General features: G+C 45.8%; 1 protein-coding gene across 1 annotated transcript in view; it reads left to right on the top strand.

Moving 5' to 3' along the window:
* The first annotated feature begins 11,570 nt into the window (after positions 1–11,570).
* ARFGEF2 (ADP ribosylation factor guanine nucleotide exchange factor 2) overlaps positions 11,571–19,100 on the top strand; it is a 99,353-nt gene continuing 91,823 nt past the window's right edge. The window contains exon 1 of the mRNA XM_067708380.1: positions 11,571–11,853. Coding sequence (XP_067564481.1) covers positions 11,733–11,853 — 121 coding nt within the window. The 5' untranslated portion in view covers positions 11,571–11,732. The remainder of the gene's footprint in view (positions 11,854–19,100) is intronic.

Consider the following 19,100-nt stretch of genomic DNA (forward strand, 5'->3'; position numbering starts at 1 on the left):
GTTGAGCTCTTGGCGACACATGGAGTATACCTCCTGAATACAAGAATAAATGTGTTTGATAAATGTATTAATCAGGACTCCTGATTGCAAGTGACAGAAAACCTAACCCCAAATGGTTTAAGCAGCAAAAGGGAATTTATCAGCTTATGTAACTGAAAAGTCCTGAGGAGGTACTGATTTCAAGCACAGTTTGATCCGGGAACCCCAATGCTATTGTCAGCATGAACGTGGATGTTTACAGCAGTGAGAAAGGCCCATATAAACTGTAAACTGCTGTGGGAAAGGCTATGAGTAGTATCCCAGTGGCTTTTTCTCCCCTTCTTCCTGAGTTAGGCTCGGGGCTATCTGGAATCAGACTACATTTCCACAAAACAAGTGATTTGGTGATCTACATAAGAGGGTCTCCTTTTTATATTGCCAAGTAAAGATTTTAAGATAAAAGAAAATTAAAGAATTCTTTTCATCATTACTTCACAAAGAAAGAACATTTTAACCACCACTACCCGCCAAAAAGGGAAAGAGATTAAACTATTAGAATAAACAGCAGTTGTTTAAGTTTATAAAATTTTCACTACATTGTTGTTTTCCCCAAAGTACCATGAACTGGTTAAAAGAAAAAAGAACAAAAACAAATCAAAAAAACCCTCCTCATTGTCTAGCCAGGTTGTGTGTGTGTGTGTGTGTGTGTGTGTGTGTGTGTGCGCGCGCGCGCACGCACGTAGCAGGGGGATGTTGGGTAACCCAGCTCTAGAAAATTCTGAGATTCGTAAAAAGTGGTTCTTGCCCTAAGGAGCTTCAGGTTCCAAGAAGAAGAAGAAAAAAAAAACAACAAAAAAAACAGGATAATTGCTTTAATCGAGGCACAAGCAATAAGAGAACCCAGAGAGAGAAATTAGTCCTGGCTGTGGAAAAACCAGGTGGGGAGCAGAGATCTGAGTGGGCTGAGATGAATTCTATGAGCCCATAAGTCTGGAAGATAATTTTTACCAGACCAAAGAGAATCTGCAATTCCTAGAGTCTTGGTACCTTTAGGAGCAGAGATTCTATCGCCAAATAATCTTTTCCAGTTGAGGCATTAATGAAAACAGTTGGCGGGTTTGGTCCCCTCTCCTCCTGGGCCCCAGAGGCTCTGAGAACCATCACCTCTGATAGGATCCAGCTTGGAATTTAGCCTTAAAGTGCCTGCCAGTGCCTGCCAGTGCAGGTTTGAGAGGGAAGCAGCAGCCTCCAGGAGGGTCAGGAGATATATGGGGTCCTCACACCATCATGAAGGACAATAAGGTACCTGGGACAGCAGATGTCAGAGGACTGGGCTCCGTGAGACTCTGAGACCCTGCGGCCCCCCAACTCGTTAAAACCCCTTGGAGAATTCGGGGGCATACCGGGCAGTTGTAGGCTGAACTCATTATGAGGAGGAATTATCCTCTTAGCTTTCCAGTCCCACAGCTCACTGCTGGAAGCACAGAAATGAGAAAAGGCAACAAAAGAGAAGGTCCTAGATGGTGGGGGTGGGTGGGGGGGTCATAGGGAGTATCAGGCAGAAGTGTCAGCGAATCAGAATCAAACCTGACTGATTTTCACGCAAGACTGGCAATGAAAATAAATGAGGAAAAGTCCCCAGACTTTGTAAGATGGGCTCATGGAAAATTGTGGTGAGAGAGATTTTTTCTGATTAGCTCTGGGGAATAAAATAAGCCGGTACCACACTCACACATGACATAGCTATTAGATGTTCTTCTGGTGCCAAGGTAGCGCATGAGAATGATTCTAAGGCAAGAGGAGGAAACCAAAACCTTTTTCCCTCCTTTTTTTCGGGGGCGGGGGTGGAAAATAGGACCAGGTGGTGAGTCTAATCAGAACATTGGCGCCCTCTTATGGCCAATATATAAATTGCATGAAGGTTGAGGATGGAGGAGGGGTGGAGGGTCTTCTTTCCCTTTTATGAAAAGAGAAATGTTAGATATACTAAGACGTTTCAGAGAGGCTGGCATTGCTTAAGAGGAATGTCCACTGGAAGGCGTACTCTTGGAGTTGGAGTCTACAATACCCTTCTCCTTCTGAAGCCACCTTTTCCTGCGTTCCCTGGCTTGGTAAATGGCCTCACCACCAGTCTGGTTCCCCAAATAAGAAAGCTGGGGGTCATCCTAGACACCCTACTCTCCCTCATCCTCACATTCAAATAGTTCCTGAGGCCTGATCATGTAACCTTCTAAACTGGTCTTGAATCTGCCTGCTTTTCACCACCTCTCCTGCTGCGGCTCTGGTCCAGGCCACCAACCCCTGTCAGCTAGAAAACAGCAGAAGTTTTCCTGTTTTGAGTATTCTCTCTTTGATCCCTTCTAGCAGGGTGATCTTTCCCTTTGTCATCAAATTATTTTTGATTAAATAACTGTTCTGGTTACCAAGCTACAGATCAAACACCTCAAAACTTAGTGGCTTAAAACAATAATCAGTACCTCTCACAGTTTCTGTGGGTCAGGAATTCGGCAAGGGTGTGGTTTGGCAGTTCTGGCTGGAAGTTTCTTCTGTGATTGCAGTGTGACAAGGACTGCAATGACTGGAGCTGGGACAGTGGGAGCCAGAGCATGTGGGGGTTGGAGGGGCTCAGCATCTTCCTATCTCCACCTGGGCTCTCCACGTGGGCTGCTTGGGCTTCCTCACAGCATGGTGGACTCAGGGCAGTGTGCCTGATTAAATGGCAACTCAGGGCTCAGGCACAAGCGTTCCCATGAGCAAAGCGGAAACTGAACCACTGTTTATGATCTAGCCTCAAAAATACATAACATCACTTCTGCCCTACTCTATTAGTTGATATAGTCTCAAAAGCCCACCCAGTTTCAAGGGTTGGGGACATTGATCTCACCTCTCAATGGGAGGACTGTCAAAGAATTTGTGGACATATTTTAAACCTGCCACAAGAATTAATACTTGGTAAAAGTTTAAAATATGATACAGATAAGGCTTCAACCAACCCCCCCCCCATTAGTCTATGTGTTTATTATCTGTTTCTCCACATTAGAAATTAAGCTCGATGAGGGTAAGGACTTGGGCATTTTGTTCACTGCAGTGTTCCCAGTGCCTAGAACAGGGTTCGAGAACCACAGGGTGATAGGACAGAAGGAAATATCTGTCGCACTCCTCTCTGCCTAGATTAGGCCAAGGCATCCTCCACCATCCAGCTCTCTCCCTCCTCTGTGGCTCTCCCAAACTCCTGCCCCAAGTCATTTAGTTGTATACTAAGTTGCCACATCTTAAAACACAGTGCCCTATAGAGATGAGCTCAGCTGTGGGAGCCTGGGAGCCTGGATTCAAATCCCAGTGCTAATGTGAACCTGTGTGTGACCTTGGACAAGAAACCTCATGAAGCCTCAGTTTTCTCCTCTGTAAAAAGGACGTACTATTACTACTTATCTCCTGGGGTAGTGTTGAGTTAATTTAAGAAAAGCGCTTAGGGGGCTTCCCTTGTGGCGCAGTGGTTAAGAATCCACCTTATGGATTAAGTGGTTAAGAATCCACCAATGCAGGGGACACGGGTTTGAGCCCTGGTCTGGAAAGATCCCACATGCCCAGAGCAACTAAGCCCGTGCACCGCAACTACTGAGCCTGTGCTCTAGAGCCCGCGAGCCACAAGTACTGAAGCCCGCGTGCCACAACTACTGAGCCCGAGTGCCTAGAGCCCATGCTCTGCAACAAGAGAAGCCACCGCAATGAGAAGCCCACGCACTGCAACGAAGAGTAGCCCCCGCTCGCCGCAACTAGAGAAAGCCCATGTGCAGCAATGAAGACCCAAGGCAGCCAAAAATAATAAAATTTTTAAAAAAAAGAAAAGCACTTAGGGACTTCCCCGGCGGTCCAGTGGTTAAGACTCTGAGCTTCCACTGCAGAGGGCGCAGGTTCAATCCCTGGGGAAGATCCCACATGCCGCTAGGTGAGGCCAAAAAAAAAAGCACTTAGAATAGTGTGGCCTGGGGGGGAGTACCATGTGTGTTACCCACTATTAGCCCTCATATTTCTGCATTGTTAGTTATTTTTCCAGTATATTTGCTTTATTTTTAAGACAGCTTTGTTGAGTTTTAATTCACAGATCATACAATTTACCCATCTAAGGTATACAATGGTTTTTAGTGTATTCACAGACTCGTGAAACCATTACCACAATCTAATTTCAGAACGTTTTCATCACCCTCCAAAGAAACTCTGTACCCATTAGCAGTCATTTCTCATCCCCCTCTCTCTCTAGGGCCTGAAAACCCCTAATCTACGCTCTGTGTCTATGAATCCGCCTATATCCATGATATATTTTTTCTTGTATTGTTTCACCCTTGACTGTGTCTTATTTTCCACCCCCAATTATAATAAAGCATAAGATCCAGAGACCCTGTCTTCTTCTCTTTTTTGTCTCATCCTGAACTTCAAACTGTTCTTCAGCCAGTGGGTATCTACTGATAAAGTAATAAACTGGTCGTTTGAGTGAGAACAAATACAGAGCACCTACTATGTGCCAGGTAATGTGCTAGGTGCTTTATATATACATTGACTTATCCTCACACAAACCCACGAGGCAGGCACTGTTATTATCCCCACTTTACTGATAAAGAAACTGAGACACAAGAGGGTGAGTCACTTGCCCAGAGTGACACAGCCAGCAAGTAGGCAAAGTCAGAATTCCAACCCAGGGACATCCCTGGTGGCGCAGTGGTTAAGAATCCGCCTGTCAGTGCAGGGGAAACGGGTTCAAGCCCTGGTCCAGGAAGATCCCACATGCCACAGAGCAACTAAGCCCATGCACCACAACTGCTGAGCCCGGGTGCTGCATCTACTGAAGCCTGCACACCTAGAGCCTGTGCTCCACAATAAGAGAAGCCACTGCAATGAGAAGCCTGCTCGCTGCAACTAGAGAAAGCTGGTGTGCAGGAACGAAGACCCAGTGCAGCCAAAAATAAATTTTTTTTAAAAAAAATTTTAAAAAAGTAAAAAAAGAATTCCAACCCAGACCATTTGTATCTGGAGTCTGCACTCTTTACCATCATCATACTTTCTCTTTTGAGGCCCTTTCACCTGGAAGGGCCATCCTTGTCCTTCTGATTTATCTAAAGATTACCTGTGGGTATACATGTGCCATGCTTTTGGCCACTCTGTCTATATTTGGGGGATTTCCCACCTCAAGAGTGGAAGGCAAAGCCAGACATGGTCTCCAGCCTCCCTTGCAGCAAAGGGGCTGGCACGTGGTCTTGGCTCTGCTAATCAGCCACACCCACACCAGCCTTCCATTTGGAGGTGAGTGCCTTGAAGAAGGCCCCCCTAAAATCCATCAGGTAAGAGTAGCAGAGAGGCCTGCAGCTTGCAGAAGTGGGGGTCCTGGAAATGGCATCCCATACCCAACCTTGGCCGTGGAGCCTGTACCCAGGACGGCGGCAGTGGATCTTTCTGGTACAGCCCAGCAGTGAAATATAGACATTGCGTCCGGCTGCAAAGCCTCCAAACCTGATTTTCTGGCCCTCCCAGAGCGTCTATTAGCTTCTTGGTATATTTTAATAAAACACTTTTCTGCTTAAATTATCTGGAGTGAATGCTGTTGTTCACAATTCAGAACCTTGTCTGAGACACTCACTGTCTGGGTATTAGTTTCTTCCTGCTGCTATGACAAATTGCCACAAACTTAGCGGCAACACCAGAAGTTGATCACCTCACAGCTCTGGAGGCCCGAAATCTGAAATGGGTCTCACTGGGCCAAATTCAAGGTGTCAGCAGGGCTGTGTTCCTTTCTGGAGGCTCTGGGGGAGAATCTGTTTTCTTGCCTGTTCCAAATTCTAGAGGCGGCCCAAGTGCCCTTGGCTTGCGGTCCTCTTCCATCCTCAAAGCCAGCAAGGGCATCACTCCGACCTCTGCTTCTGTCATCACATCTCCCTTCTCTGGCTCTGACTCTCCTGCCTCCCTCTTTCACATATAAGGACACTTGGAATTATATTCAGCCCACAGAGACAATCCAGGATAGTCTTCCCATCTCAAGATCCTCAATTTATACAGCTGAAACTAACACAACATTGTTAATCAACTAGACTCCAGTATTAAATAAAAACTTAAAAAAAAAAATCCTCAGTTTAATCCCATCTGTAAAGTCCCTTTGGCCATGTAAGGTTATATTCACAGGTTCTGGAGATTAGCATGTGGGTGGGTATCTTTGGAGAGTTACTGGTCTGTCTACCACCGTTGGGTTCCCCAGAAACTCATTCATTCTGAGATAAGGATTTGGATGCACATGGTTTATTTGGGAAGCGTCAGTAGGAGAGAGGGGAAGTGAGACAGGGGAGGGGAGGAAGCCACAACAGGGTGTGTGGCCAGAGTTGTCTCTTCATCACTGGGTAGCTCTCCCCAGTGTGTCAACCCACTGGCATTTCTGGCGTGCCCTAGGCTCAGCCAATCACACATATGGGTCCAGGGAGAGCGCTCAGGCCGAGGGTCCGGCATATTTAAAAACAAAAAATACCAAAACAGCATGTAGCAGACCCTGTCAGTGCTCCAGACGTTTCCCCTTGTACTCACCTCTTCTGGCTGCAGGAGGCTGCTTTGCATAGGCCATGGGGCTTGGCCAGCCTGTGAGCAGGACACAGTATCAGAGCTGATGCCCCCAGAAGCAGCCCGTAGTCAATGACGGGTGAGAAGTTGGTGAATGGATACACTTGCTCTCCCATCCCTTGGCTGGGATAACTCTGAGACATGCCTACACTGGCTCCCAGAATTCTCCGATGGGATGGAACCCCAGATGCCCTCGGTGATGACGGGCTTGATAGCACACCTGTGTTGGCTGCATCCCCACTCCTCTGCCGCTGTGTCCTGGGATCACCTCCCCAACACACTTGAATCCTTGTCTTGGGGTCTTCTTCTCAGGGAGCCCAAACCAAGATCCAGGGACAAACAAACAACAAAACCCCACAACTGTGGTGTCAAATATTTACATTGGGCAAGTGAACACTTTTTTAGTGCAGCTGGACACAGGGACACAAGCAAGCAACATACAATTGCTGTATACATAACCGCCTTTGGAGACAATCTTGAAAATCTACATTTGAGGCTTTTCCTAAACATGAGGCCCCAACCAAATGGTGCTTCTGCCTCGAGCCCCCTCCCCAGCCATGCCGACAGGCATCGAGGAGGCTGCACTTGGGTCTGGCCTTAAAGTAAACATGGAAAATGAATTTGTTTCCAGGGGAGCAGTGAAACACAGAGGCACTGTGGGAGCGGGGGGCGGGGGGTGGTCATCCAGGACGGCTGGGCTTATAAAGAGGCTGTGTATCATGGGAAGAAGCCAGACTGGCAGCTGGAAAGGCAGACTGCAGGCACAGCTACAAGGGCCTTAAATGACTGGTGCTTGTTACCAAGTCAAGACATTACTCAGAGGAAAGCAGGAGTCAAAGCAGACAGTGTGGGCTGCCAACTTTATCCGTTAGACTAGGTTCAGCTGCAAGAGATAGGGAACTGAAAATAAAAGGTGCTTATTCTATCTCATGTAAAAGTCAATGGGTCAGCACCCCAGAATTGGCATGGCACCCCAGAGTTGGCATGACTCTTCCGAATGTCAGGGACTCAGGTGCCTTCTCTCTTGTTCTGCTGAGAAAAACTTCTATCCCAAAGATCGCCTCCTGGGTGCAACGTGGCTGCTGGACAAAGTGCGCTGGGAGGAGGATGGCTAAACAGAATGCAACGTATCTCATTAAATTTAAGTTTCAGGTAAACAGCGAATTCTTCTAAAAATATAACTGTGTCCAAATTATTGCATGGGACCTACTTATACTAAAAAAAAAAAAAAGGATTTCTTGTTTAGCTGAAATTCAAAGTAACAGCTGTAACAAATGACCCCAAACTCAGTGGCTTAAAGCAACACAAATTTAGGCTCTCACAGTTTTGGAGGTCAGAAGTGTAAAATGGATCAGCAGGGTGGTGTTCCTTGTGAGGCACTCAGGGCACTTGTTTCTCTGCGTTTTCCAGCTTCTAGAGGCTGGCGTGCCTCGGCTTGTGGCTCCACAATCACTCCAACCTCTGCTTCCGTCAACACATCTCCTCCTGACTCTGACCCTTCTGTGTCCCCCTTATAAGGACTCTTATTATATTGAGCCAACAAGATAATCCAGGATAATTTCCCCATCTCAAAACCCTTAACTTAATCACATCTGCAAAGCCCCTTTGGCCCTCTAACATAACATATTCACTGGAGATGAATTAGGATGAGGATAACTTTGGGGACCATTATTACGCCATAGAAAAACAGAAGTTGTGCCCCCAAATAACCTGCTGATTAAATGACTAAGTTCTGTGGTCCCCAATCCAGCTCCCTCCCTCCCTGCATTCATTCATTCATTCATTCATTCATCCCATAAGTAGTTATTGAGCACTTCCTATGTGCTCTGGGCGTAAAGCTGTGAACAGAACAATGTCTCCACCTTCACGGATGCACACTCTACCTCCGTTAACTATTCTGAATTGAAATTCATAGATAATGAAACCTTCCTATGCACATAATTTTTTGGAAAATATAATGACCTAATAAAGACGAAACAAAAGGAAAGCAATGTGTAATTTGTAGATTTGATTTCAGTATATAAATGTTTAGGTGCTATTACACTAAGAGATATAATGAATCAGTCAGCTGCTAGAACCTAAAAGTCAAATCCCCTGGATTACAACAGCTGCAAATGCAAGGGTGCCATTGGGGCAACTCAAATACCATGGCTGGCCTAAATGGTGGCAATGTGGTTTTGAAACAGTGAACAGCATTTGGTAACGTTCCAGACAAAATACAGTTTTCCCTTGAATTATAATCACAGTTGCATTCCTGGAAAGTTCAATATATATTAAAACCGCACCAAAAATGCTTTGTGTTTTTATGTAGGTTCTAGGCTGAGATCATTATCAATAGGTTTTTCACCTCCAGGAATGTCTAGTCCAACCAAGTGGGACATGTGTAATTCTTTGCTATCTGGGAATGTCCAGCTCTCTGCAGGATGTAGACAAGCATTCCTGCTCCCCCCGTCATGACAATAAAAATATTTCCTCCACAAAATTTTAAAAATGTCCCTGGGGGTGGTACTGCCCTCAAGGAGAAGCAATGATTGAGCATAACAGAGGTGCATATGTCAAGCCCTTGATGGGAACAAAAAGGAATCCAGAATGGCCTGAGAGTCCTGACGAGGAGGAAAGGGGGAGAGAGATGAAGCCAGAGAAGTCGGCCACAGTGAGATACTTAGACTCAATTCCAAGGACAATGGAGAGTGATGGGGAGTCACTGTAGGGTTTTCAGCAGGAGAATGACATGGCTTGACCTTGTCATGGGGGGATGGCTCAAAACACCTGTTAGTCAGTGGACTGCACTGCTTTCTTCTGCGTTTCACACGTTCGTTCATTCACTCACTAATTCATTCAACATGTGAGGACTGAGGAGTGTCTCAGTGATGTATGTATTGCTGTGTAACAAGCTACCCCCAAATGTAGTGGCTTAAAATAACAATCATTTGTTGTTTTCCACGAATCTGTGGGTTAGCTGGGCAGTTCCTCTACTGGTCTCACCAGGGTTTCTCAAGCTGTTGAATTCAGCTGGTGGGTCAGCTGGGGGCTGGGCTCAGCCAGGCGTGCTGGGATAACGGGCCTCTCTCTCCATGGGCTCTTTCTTCCAGATGCTCCTGCACCTCTGAAGACCTCATGATGCCTGGGTTCTGGAAGAGCACAGCCTCACTTCCACCACATTTATTGGTCAAGGCAAGTCACAAGAGGGTAGAGAAACAGACTTCACTTCTTTCTTTCTTTTTTCTTTTGAGATAACATTTATTCATTGAAGTACAGTTGATTTACAATGTTGTGTTAATTTCTGCTGTACAGCAAAATGATTCAGTTATATATATATATATTCTTTTTCATATTCTTTCCATTTTGGTTTATCACAGGTTATTGAATATAGTTCCTTGTACTATATGGTAGGACCTTGCTGTTTATCCATCCTATGCAGACTTCACTTCTTAGCAGGAGTCTCCAGACAGCAATGGAATTTATGGCCATGAAACCTTCTACCTAGCTCCAGAAGAGGCCCTGGGGATGCAGCCTGCTTCTCTGTGGCCTAAACCCTAGTCAGATGACAAACAAGTCAACAAGTGAAAAAGGTCAGAAAGTGCTGTAGGGAGAGAGGGGCTACTTTAAACCCAGTGATCAGGGAGGGCCTCCCTGAGATGTTTGAGCTGAGACCTGAGCATCTGAGCATGTCTGTGTCAGAAGTTTCCAGAGATTCCAAAAAGACACTGCCCTTGCACGCCCAGCAGCACCATGGCTCCCTTGGGGGAGGTGGGCAGTGTGAAAGGAAGGGCTCCAGTGGACAGCACAGAGTGGGCCAGAATCTGTCTCCTTACCCTCATTGGCAGGCTGTGTGACACTGGCCATCTCTGTTTCTTCCCCCTGTCTGATGCCCCCAGGTGTCCCCACCTCACACACTGCACTGGGAGGAACCACGGGTTTATGAAAATAGATGGATACACTCCAGAGGGGGTGCACTCAGGATGGTCCTTTCTGGCAGCACCACGCACAGATGTGGCACTGGACACACAGAAGTTCACTGGACTGGATGCCAGGAGTCGGGTCTACTCCAGGGACAGGAGGGTTGTGTGGAAGGTGTGTGTCTTGCCACAGGGGTGGTGAAATCCCATTTCTGGAGAGTGTGCATGAATACACCTCCTTACCATCCCTCTCTCCCCCGCCCTTTCCCTCCACCCTCCACGCCCCCCTCCTTTGCTCTCTCCCTCTCCCAGCCTGTTTCCTTGCCTTTCTCGCCTCCTCCCCCTTCACCTCCCTCCCGCACCATTTCTTTTTCCATTCTGCCTCCCTCTCCTCCTAATTCCCCCCTTTCCCTTTCTTTCCCTCCCTCTCCTCCTCTTTGTTCCCCCTCTCCTCTGCTCTGCTCCCCAACTCTCCTCTTCCTCCCTGCTCTCTCCCTATCTCCCCCTCCCTTTCCCCTCACTTCTCCTCTTACCTTCCCGCCTCCCCTCCTCTCACGCCCGCCCCCTCTCCAATCCTCTAGCTTCCTCTCTTTTCTCCTCACCTCCCCTGACTCCCTAATCACCTCTCTCTCACTCACCAACTTTCTTTCCATCTTCTCTCTCTCCTTCACCTCCTCTCTTTCCTCCTCTTACTCCTTTAGCATCTCTCACTCTCTTTTTTTCCAGTCCTCTTGTTCCCTTTCCTTTCTTCCTCTCCTCCGATCTCCTCCACCTCTATCTCTCCTTCTTCATCTCTTCTCTGACCCTGTCATCCCCACTCTCACGTTCCTCATGGCCTTTCTCCTCACCTTCTCTCCTCACACCCCCATCACCACCCCTCCTGCCTGCCACCACCTTTCTTCCGTCCTTCACATGCCCTCCAACCTCCACCCACTTCTACTCACCTCCCAACTTTGCCCCTTCCTTCCTCCACCCTCGCCCCTCCCCTCCTCGTCCACCTGGCCCCGCCCCGCCCCAAGCCTAGGCCACGCCCCCCAGGGTCACGGAGTCGACGGACGCCGTAGCGCTCCCTCCAGTCACGTGGTCACGTGACGCGCTCCAACATGGCGGCGCCGTGGGGCCGCGGCGTCGCTTCCTGACTGGGCGGCGCGGACGGACGCGGCTGGTGCCGGCGTGGACGCCGGGCCCTCAGCTTCGCTCGCCCGCCTGCTAGCGCCATTCGCCCGCGGGGCTTTTAGCCCCCGCTGGGCCGGGGCCATGCAGGAGAGCCAGACCAAGAGCATGTTCGTGTCCCGGGCCCTGGAGAAGATCCTAGCCGACAAGGAGGTGAAGCGGCCCCAGCACTCCCAGCTGCGCAGGGCCTGCCAGGTGGCGCTCGGTGGGTGAGCCGCCCCGGCCCGGCCCCGCGCCGGCCTCCCCACGCCTGCTGTTACCCCACGGGGCCTCAGCCCGGCCTCCTGGGCGCCACTTCCCCACGACCCCGAGTCCCACCCTCCCGCCCTCCTTATTATACCCCGGGAGAAACTGATGCCCTGCCAGCTTGGGACTGGCCCAAGGTCACCTAGCAAGTTGGTGACAGCCAGGGCTGGCTCTCCAGCCTCCCAGCCCAGGGCTCTTGCCACGGCCCCTTGCCGTCCTATTTCCTGGTTCCTTCTCTCGTCACCTTCAGAAGCAGCAGCCCTTGCTCTGAGTTTTTTCTTTACCTTCGTTCTGCTGGTTGGAGTTACCCCATGTGAGCAGAGCTGCCCAACTGGTTTAGGGAAACTCCTGAGGCCTGCTTTGGAAGTGCCCAACTGGTGTATGTTTTCCTTTCATTTGGGGATCGCCCATAACTCCCTCCAGGAGGGAACGTAGAGGGTTATCCTGCACCTTCAGATATTGTAGTGTTAAAGAGATCTGCTCTTTCCTTGCGGTCCACTCAAATAGAGGGTCTGTGAGGGCAGAGACACTTGTTTGTTTTATTCACCGCTGGATCCCCTGCATCTGCAACAGGGCCTAACACGCAGTAGATGCTGACTGAATGGACCCACAGATGATTGAAAGAGGGGAGAAGTCTGATTAATCTCTAGTTAAAACCTTGGTAGTTGATTCCATCATCAACATCCTATCTTTTAGTTTGTCACTCAACAAATATTTATCAAATGCCCACTGGGTGGCAGGCACTGAGGATACAATGGGGAATGAGACAGACAAGGTATTTGCCCTTACAGAGCTACTCTAATAGGGGAGGCAGGATAAGTAAATTTTAAAATGAATGAGACATTTTTTTGAATGCTAATAAATACTTTAGTAAAAGCAGTTTTAAAAAAATTATTTATTTTGTTTATTTATTTTTGGCTGTGTTGGGTTTTCCTTTCTGCGCACGGGCTTTCTCTAATTGCAGCGAGCGGGGGCTACTCTTTGTTGCGGTGCTCAGGCTTTTCATTGTGGTGACTTCTCGTTGTGGAGCACGGGCTCTAGGCTTGCAGGCTTCAGTAGTTGTGGCATGCGGGGTCAGTAGTTGTGGCTGGCGGGCTCTAGAGCGCAGGCTCAGTAGTTGTGACACACGGGCTTAGTTGCTCTGCGGCATGTGGGATCTTCCCAGACCAGGGCTCGAACCTGTGTCCCCTTCATTGGCAGGTGGATTCTTAACCACTGCGCCACCAGGGGAGCCCTAAAAGTAATTTTTTCATAATTACCTTACTTCTGTAAAATTTTTTGTAAAAGTAGATGTGATAAAAAGGGCCTGAGGACTGCTTTCCGTAGGGTGGTCAAGAAAGTAATCCTTTTTGAGGAGGTGACATTTGAGCCGAGTACTGAAAGGCAGGAAGTATTCACCATGTGGAATTTCAGGAGAAGAGAGTTCTAGGCCGTGAGGATCAATACATTTGACCAGAGTTGGCATCAAGTTAATTCATCACCCCAATGCCTTTGGTTTGGAATCTGTAAAAAGACCTGTTTTCCCTAACAAGTGACCACGTAAATGGAAAGTTTGCTTTTCTGTCACAGAGTTTGAGATTACCATCACCTTTCTCCTTTCATTTGGTTCAGGGTACTCTGGGAGTCTTCTCTTGGGGCCTAGGAATGGGTTTGTGAACTTTGCATTTATTTCTCTGGGAAGAAGGCAGTGCCTCTCATCAGCTTCTCAGAAGGGTCTGAGACTCCCTCAAGGATCAAGAACTATTGATACAAAGGTTGTTGTTGCTGAGAAAATCTGGAAACATACTAGTCCTGTGAAATTCAGGATCAATTAGAGGAATTTACTGAGATTTAGATTTGTAAAGCTTTTTTATTCAGGAAACCAAGGCTAACTGTTGGATATTGTTTTATCAGGAATGCAGGATAAGCACTACAAAGCAGTAGTTAGGCAAAAGCCTGGTACTTACAACTCTGCTTGGAAATCTGCCTGCATTCTATCCTCTCAGTGTTACTTTAAGTGAATTGTTGCAGAAGTTTCAAAATAGTTATTTGGCAGAGAAGTTTTCATTCCCCCTTCAGAACACTTAACATCAGATTTTCAGCAAATTGTATATCACTTTGTTGGAACCTACGTATAAAATCGTCACATGGATCATAGAGGGCCTTAACATTGAGAGCTTTTTATATATTTTTGGATCATGCCTTGTTGAGAAATTCAGATTTTTCCAACCCAAGTTGTGGAATGCACATTCAGTGTTTTGGTAGTGAATTGTAAGAAATAGCCTATACTGAAAATATAAATTCTCCGTTAAAAATATTTTTCATGTCAAACAATATAGACGAGTTAAATAAAATATTCCATATGATGTTATTTAAGAAAAAAAAGAAATAGCCTATAAAGGAAGTAATGTGACCACAGGTTAATTGAATAGCAAACTGTCATGGTGGCTCATCATCATCAAATTGAGTAATTATTACAAGGGAACCTATGTAAAGAGTTAGACTGGCCATCTTTTTTTTTTTTTTAAGACAGTACTTGTGTGTCATTGCTGTTAAATAAAAATGACTGCAGAAGAAAGCATATAGCAAAGTATCTGGTGATATTTCACTCTGCATCTCAAGGCCCAGTTTTGTGTCCAGTAAAAGTAGCTGAAACAAGCCTGTGTACGAAGCATTGCAATGTGGCGAGTATTTTAGAGATTGCCGTGTATAGATTATTACTCACTTTGATAAGAGGAGCTGTAAGTGACTGCTCGAAGTTGAAGTGTTTGAACGATAGGAGCACTTCCAGGAAACAGCTTCTGTGACCTTCCACCAGTTGTAGCATATTAGAGGGCGGGGATCACGGATGCAGGGGCTGTGTAGTGTAGGGATTTGGAGTGTGTTCTGTGGACTCAAGACTGCCCGGGTTCAGATCCCTTGCCTTCTACTTGCTATCTTTGTGACCTTGGACAGATCTTATAGCTTCCTGATGGGGTTATTATAAAGATAAAGTTAGGGGGCTTCCCTGGTGACGTGGTGGCTAAGAATCTGCCTGCCAATGCAGGGGACACGGGTTCGAGCCCTGGTCTGGGAAGATGCCACATGCCGCAGAGCAACTAAGCCCGTGAGCCACAGCTACTGAAGCCCGTGCGCCTAGAGCCTGTGCTCCGCAACAAGAGAAGCCACCGCAATGAGAAGCCCGCTCACCGCAATAAAGAGTAGCCCCTGCTCGCTGCAACTACAGAAAGCTTGCGCGCAGCAATGAATAAATAAATAAAACAAATAAATTTATTTTTAAAAAAAGATAGTTGGCGTGTGCAAAAAACTTGACATGTAGTAGGTGCTCTGTAAAGGCTTGCTCTGTTATTTATTATTTTAAGCTGTGAGAAACCACAAGACACTCTAAGCACCCTGGCTTGATGTTAACTTAGGTTGGTTCCTCGTTCAAGAATGACTTATTGCTCTATTTGGTTTGTAGATGCAATAAATAGGAATGTAATTACACAACTGAAAGGCTGTGTTTATTAGAGTGTTAACTTGCTAAGCTCAATGAAGACAAGGGTTGTTCCTTGTAAAAACAGTGATGATCAGGATGGAATAGGTTTGGAGTAATCTCCGGGATTCATCTTCACTAAATGCCAAATGCATAGGTAGTGTCTGCCCGATTAGAGGATCATGGCCTTCCAGCCTTTATTGAGAAATCAAAAGAGCCTGTGAAAGTATTCATCACCCCAAGGACATTGTTGCTCTTTACTTTCTTAATGAAGTTTTTATATATATTAATAGTCTTGAACCTTTCAGCCCTCCAGTTGGGGTACATAATTACATTTTTAAACCTCCCTTTCACAGCGGTTTTATTTAAGAGCCATTCTCTCACATGGTCTCTTTAAATTATATTTCTGTCCTTAAACTCTATCAAGTTTAGAGACTTGAGAAAATAAGCTGAGTGGTTTCGAATGGTGTGGAAAAATCTGGAAATCTCGAAAACTTTAACTGAATTGTTTTCACAGTAGTCTTCATATATGGTAGGAGATTCGGTATCTTATTTAATAATTTAATACCCACAAAGTGCCAAGTAGGGGCTGAGTGCTCTGTAATTGCCAGTTGTCATTAAACATACCTATGTTTTTCATATGAAATTGAGTGACTTTAATTTTTAGAGCAGTTTTAGGTTCACAGCAAAATTGCCTGGGAGGTGCAGAGACTTCCCATATTCCCCTCCCTGCCCACCCTCGTGCATGGTCTCCGCATTACCAACATCCCTCACCAGAGTGGGGCGATTATATAGTGACGAACCTAACTCTGACGCATCATTATCACCCAGTTGAGTGAGTGACTTTTTTTTTTATAAATTTATTTATTTTATTTATTTATCTTTGGCTGCATTGGGTCTTCGTTGCTGTGTGCGGGCTTTCTCTAGTTGTGGCGAGCAGGGGCTACTCTTCCTTGTGGTGCATGGGCTTTGCGTTGCAGCGGCTTCTCTTGTTGCAGAGCACGGGCTCCAGGCGTACAGGTTTCAGTAGTTGTGGCTCGTGGGCTCTAGAGCGTAGGCTCAGTAGTTGTGGCCCACGGGCATAGTTGCTCCGCGGCACGTGGGATCTTCCCGGACCAGGACTCGAACCTGTGTCCCCTGCATTAGCAGGTGGATTCTTAACCACTGCACCACCAGGGAAGCCCGAGTGAGTGACTTTTTTAAATCACATGTTATATAATAGCTATATGATATCAACCATGTACTAAGCACTTCTGTGTTTCAGGCACCGTGCCATACGCTTCACATGCAGTTTAGTTCTTACTATTATTATCCTCATCGAAGGCCTTAAGAACTTGGCTGACGTGACTTAACCAGAAGCAGTGGAGCCAGGCTGTGAACACTGGCGGTCTGGCTCCAGAGCCCAAGATCTTAACTATTACTACCATTGCTCCTCCATACAAAAGTTCTTATGTTGTATAAAATACTCATTGGAGTCTTAAACAATCATTATATTGGCAGTGAAGTTTCTATGCAGTGAACTTTTGGTGATGTTTCAGTAAGTAGAGCATTCAATAAGTAAAGAGACCGTATTTTTTGTAGTTGAATTTTGAGATGTAGTATTTGAAAGCCTCTAATCAAAAAGATCACAGCTTTTTCTCTGCAGCTTTTTACTGCTTATGTCTTTGGTTTAATTTACGGACTAACAGGAAGAAAGAAATGAAGTTAAAGAGCTGGTTTCCCATGAGTTTCATTTGAGGTATTATATCTTGCTGATTTATGACCTCTCTCTACATCAGCAGTAAACTCTTTTATTCATTCTGGAGTTGTGACGTGTGATTGATGTCCGTCTTTGGGTGCAGCAGGCAAAGGGAAACCAAAGCTCAGAGGGCAACTTGCCTACATCTGGACATCCAGGTGGGCAACAACTACAACGGGTAGCTGACATATAAATCATAAAATCCACCTTTAGATTTGCTACTCTGTTTAATATACGGGATTTAGAGACATGTGGGTCATTGGTGATCTTAGCTTGAGCTGTTTTGGTGGCACGCTGAAGGTGAAAACCAGTCTGGAGTGGGTTGAGGTGTGAGTGGGAGGTGAGGAAATAGACCGTGAGCGCACGCAACTCTTTCCCAAGGTTTGGCTATGCTGTGAAGGGGAGGAGGGAGATGTGGCTCATGGCGGTTCTTTGGTTTTTTCTTTTTCTTTTTTTAAAGGTAGAAAAGACTCAAACTTGTTTAAATGTCATTAGGATGAAGCCAATTAAGGGAGTATATTCATAAATTTTAGTTGCATGTTAATATACAAAAAGCATTCACATGTCCGTATAATATATGGTAAATGGCTTTTTCCTGCATACGGTGTTGTTGTTCTTCTAACTTTGATGTGTTTGAAATAACTGTTCTCATTATTAGGAGGAATGTAAGTGCAAAATTTGAAAAATACCAAAAATATCCCTAAATTGTCATAAAGTAAGGGTTTCAATTGAAACACAAAATAAAACCTTTAATGTTAGCAAAGTCGGGTGTTTTGATTAGACATCTTGTTTATATGTGCTGTAGATTATAAAAATTTTGAGAAATAATAGGACTTGGGACCCTGACATTACTTTTTGTTGAAAAGCTTTATAGTGATTCTGCAGGAGGAGGTTCTCTGTCTAGAAGCAGCACTAAAAATTGAATTTTGATTATTGAAAAGCATTTATTTGTTGGATTGGCAGAAAATTCATTGGGAGCTGTGTTTGAAACTTTGCTTATTGATTGGTCTTGTGATCCTGGACTAATCATTTAGCTTCTCGGAGCCTTGGTTTCCTGGGATGAGAAAGGTGATAATGCCTGTGTCACAGGATTGTTGTAAAGGTTATATGAACTAACGCAATAAATAACTGACACCGTATCTGGCACCTAACAAATGACCTACTAAAATTCAGAGGCATTGGTGTTACCATATTTAAAGGAGAAGGAACTGAATACTTGTTCTTCCTGCCTCCCTTATTGGTTGGTTTATGGACATCTTTGCTGGTCTCTGACATTTCGACACTGGTGAGGCAAGTGGTTGGAAAAATTTAGAGCTCTGTCCTGTACTTGTAAATCTCAGGGGAAACCGTAAGCAGTGCTGGGGAAAACAGTGAGACCATTCTTTATGGAAAAGAGCAAACTTGTGAAAACGTGTGCTTAATCAGCAAGTACATGGAGTCTCCTATATAAATAGCTCAGAACTGTATTGAGTTCTTTTTCACCAGGCTGAGGGGGCCTGCCTGGAAAATACTTGACTTTCTTTCCAGCAAGGTTATCTTAGAAAATCCTTAACTGTTTGCGAATTCATTCCTGGAGTCTTCCTATAAGAAGCTTCTTTGGGTTTACCGTCTTGGTTGTAAATGAGTCTTTTAGCTTTTTTATTAGGTATTTCATTAGGTTTTATAGACTTGTGGGGAGAACAGCCTTCTTGTGCTAGGACCTAGAATTCTTAAATTTTCCCTCTGTCCTAAGGAGTAGTCAGTGCATACTTGTTCTCTATATAGTCCTTCTGACTAAACCAGGGTGACATTCATTCAGAAGATATTTATTTGGGTGTCATACCAGGTGTCATGATGCAAGGAAAACAAAACAAACAAAGACCCTGTTCTCATGATGTTTGCAGTTAATGGGGAAGAAGGGGACTGTTCAGATGATCATGTCCTCTGAGTCATACTAATAACCTGACAACTCCTATGAAGGAGAGGAACCTGGTCCCACAAGGGGAGTGGACAAAGGGATGAAGGAAAGCTTCCC

This window comes from Pseudorca crassidens, chromosome 15, assembly GCF_039906515.1.
Source record: "Pseudorca crassidens isolate mPseCra1 chromosome 15, mPseCra1.hap1, whole genome shotgun sequence".
Taxonomy (NCBI): domain Eukaryota; kingdom Metazoa; phylum Chordata; class Mammalia; order Artiodactyla; family Delphinidae; genus Pseudorca; species Pseudorca crassidens.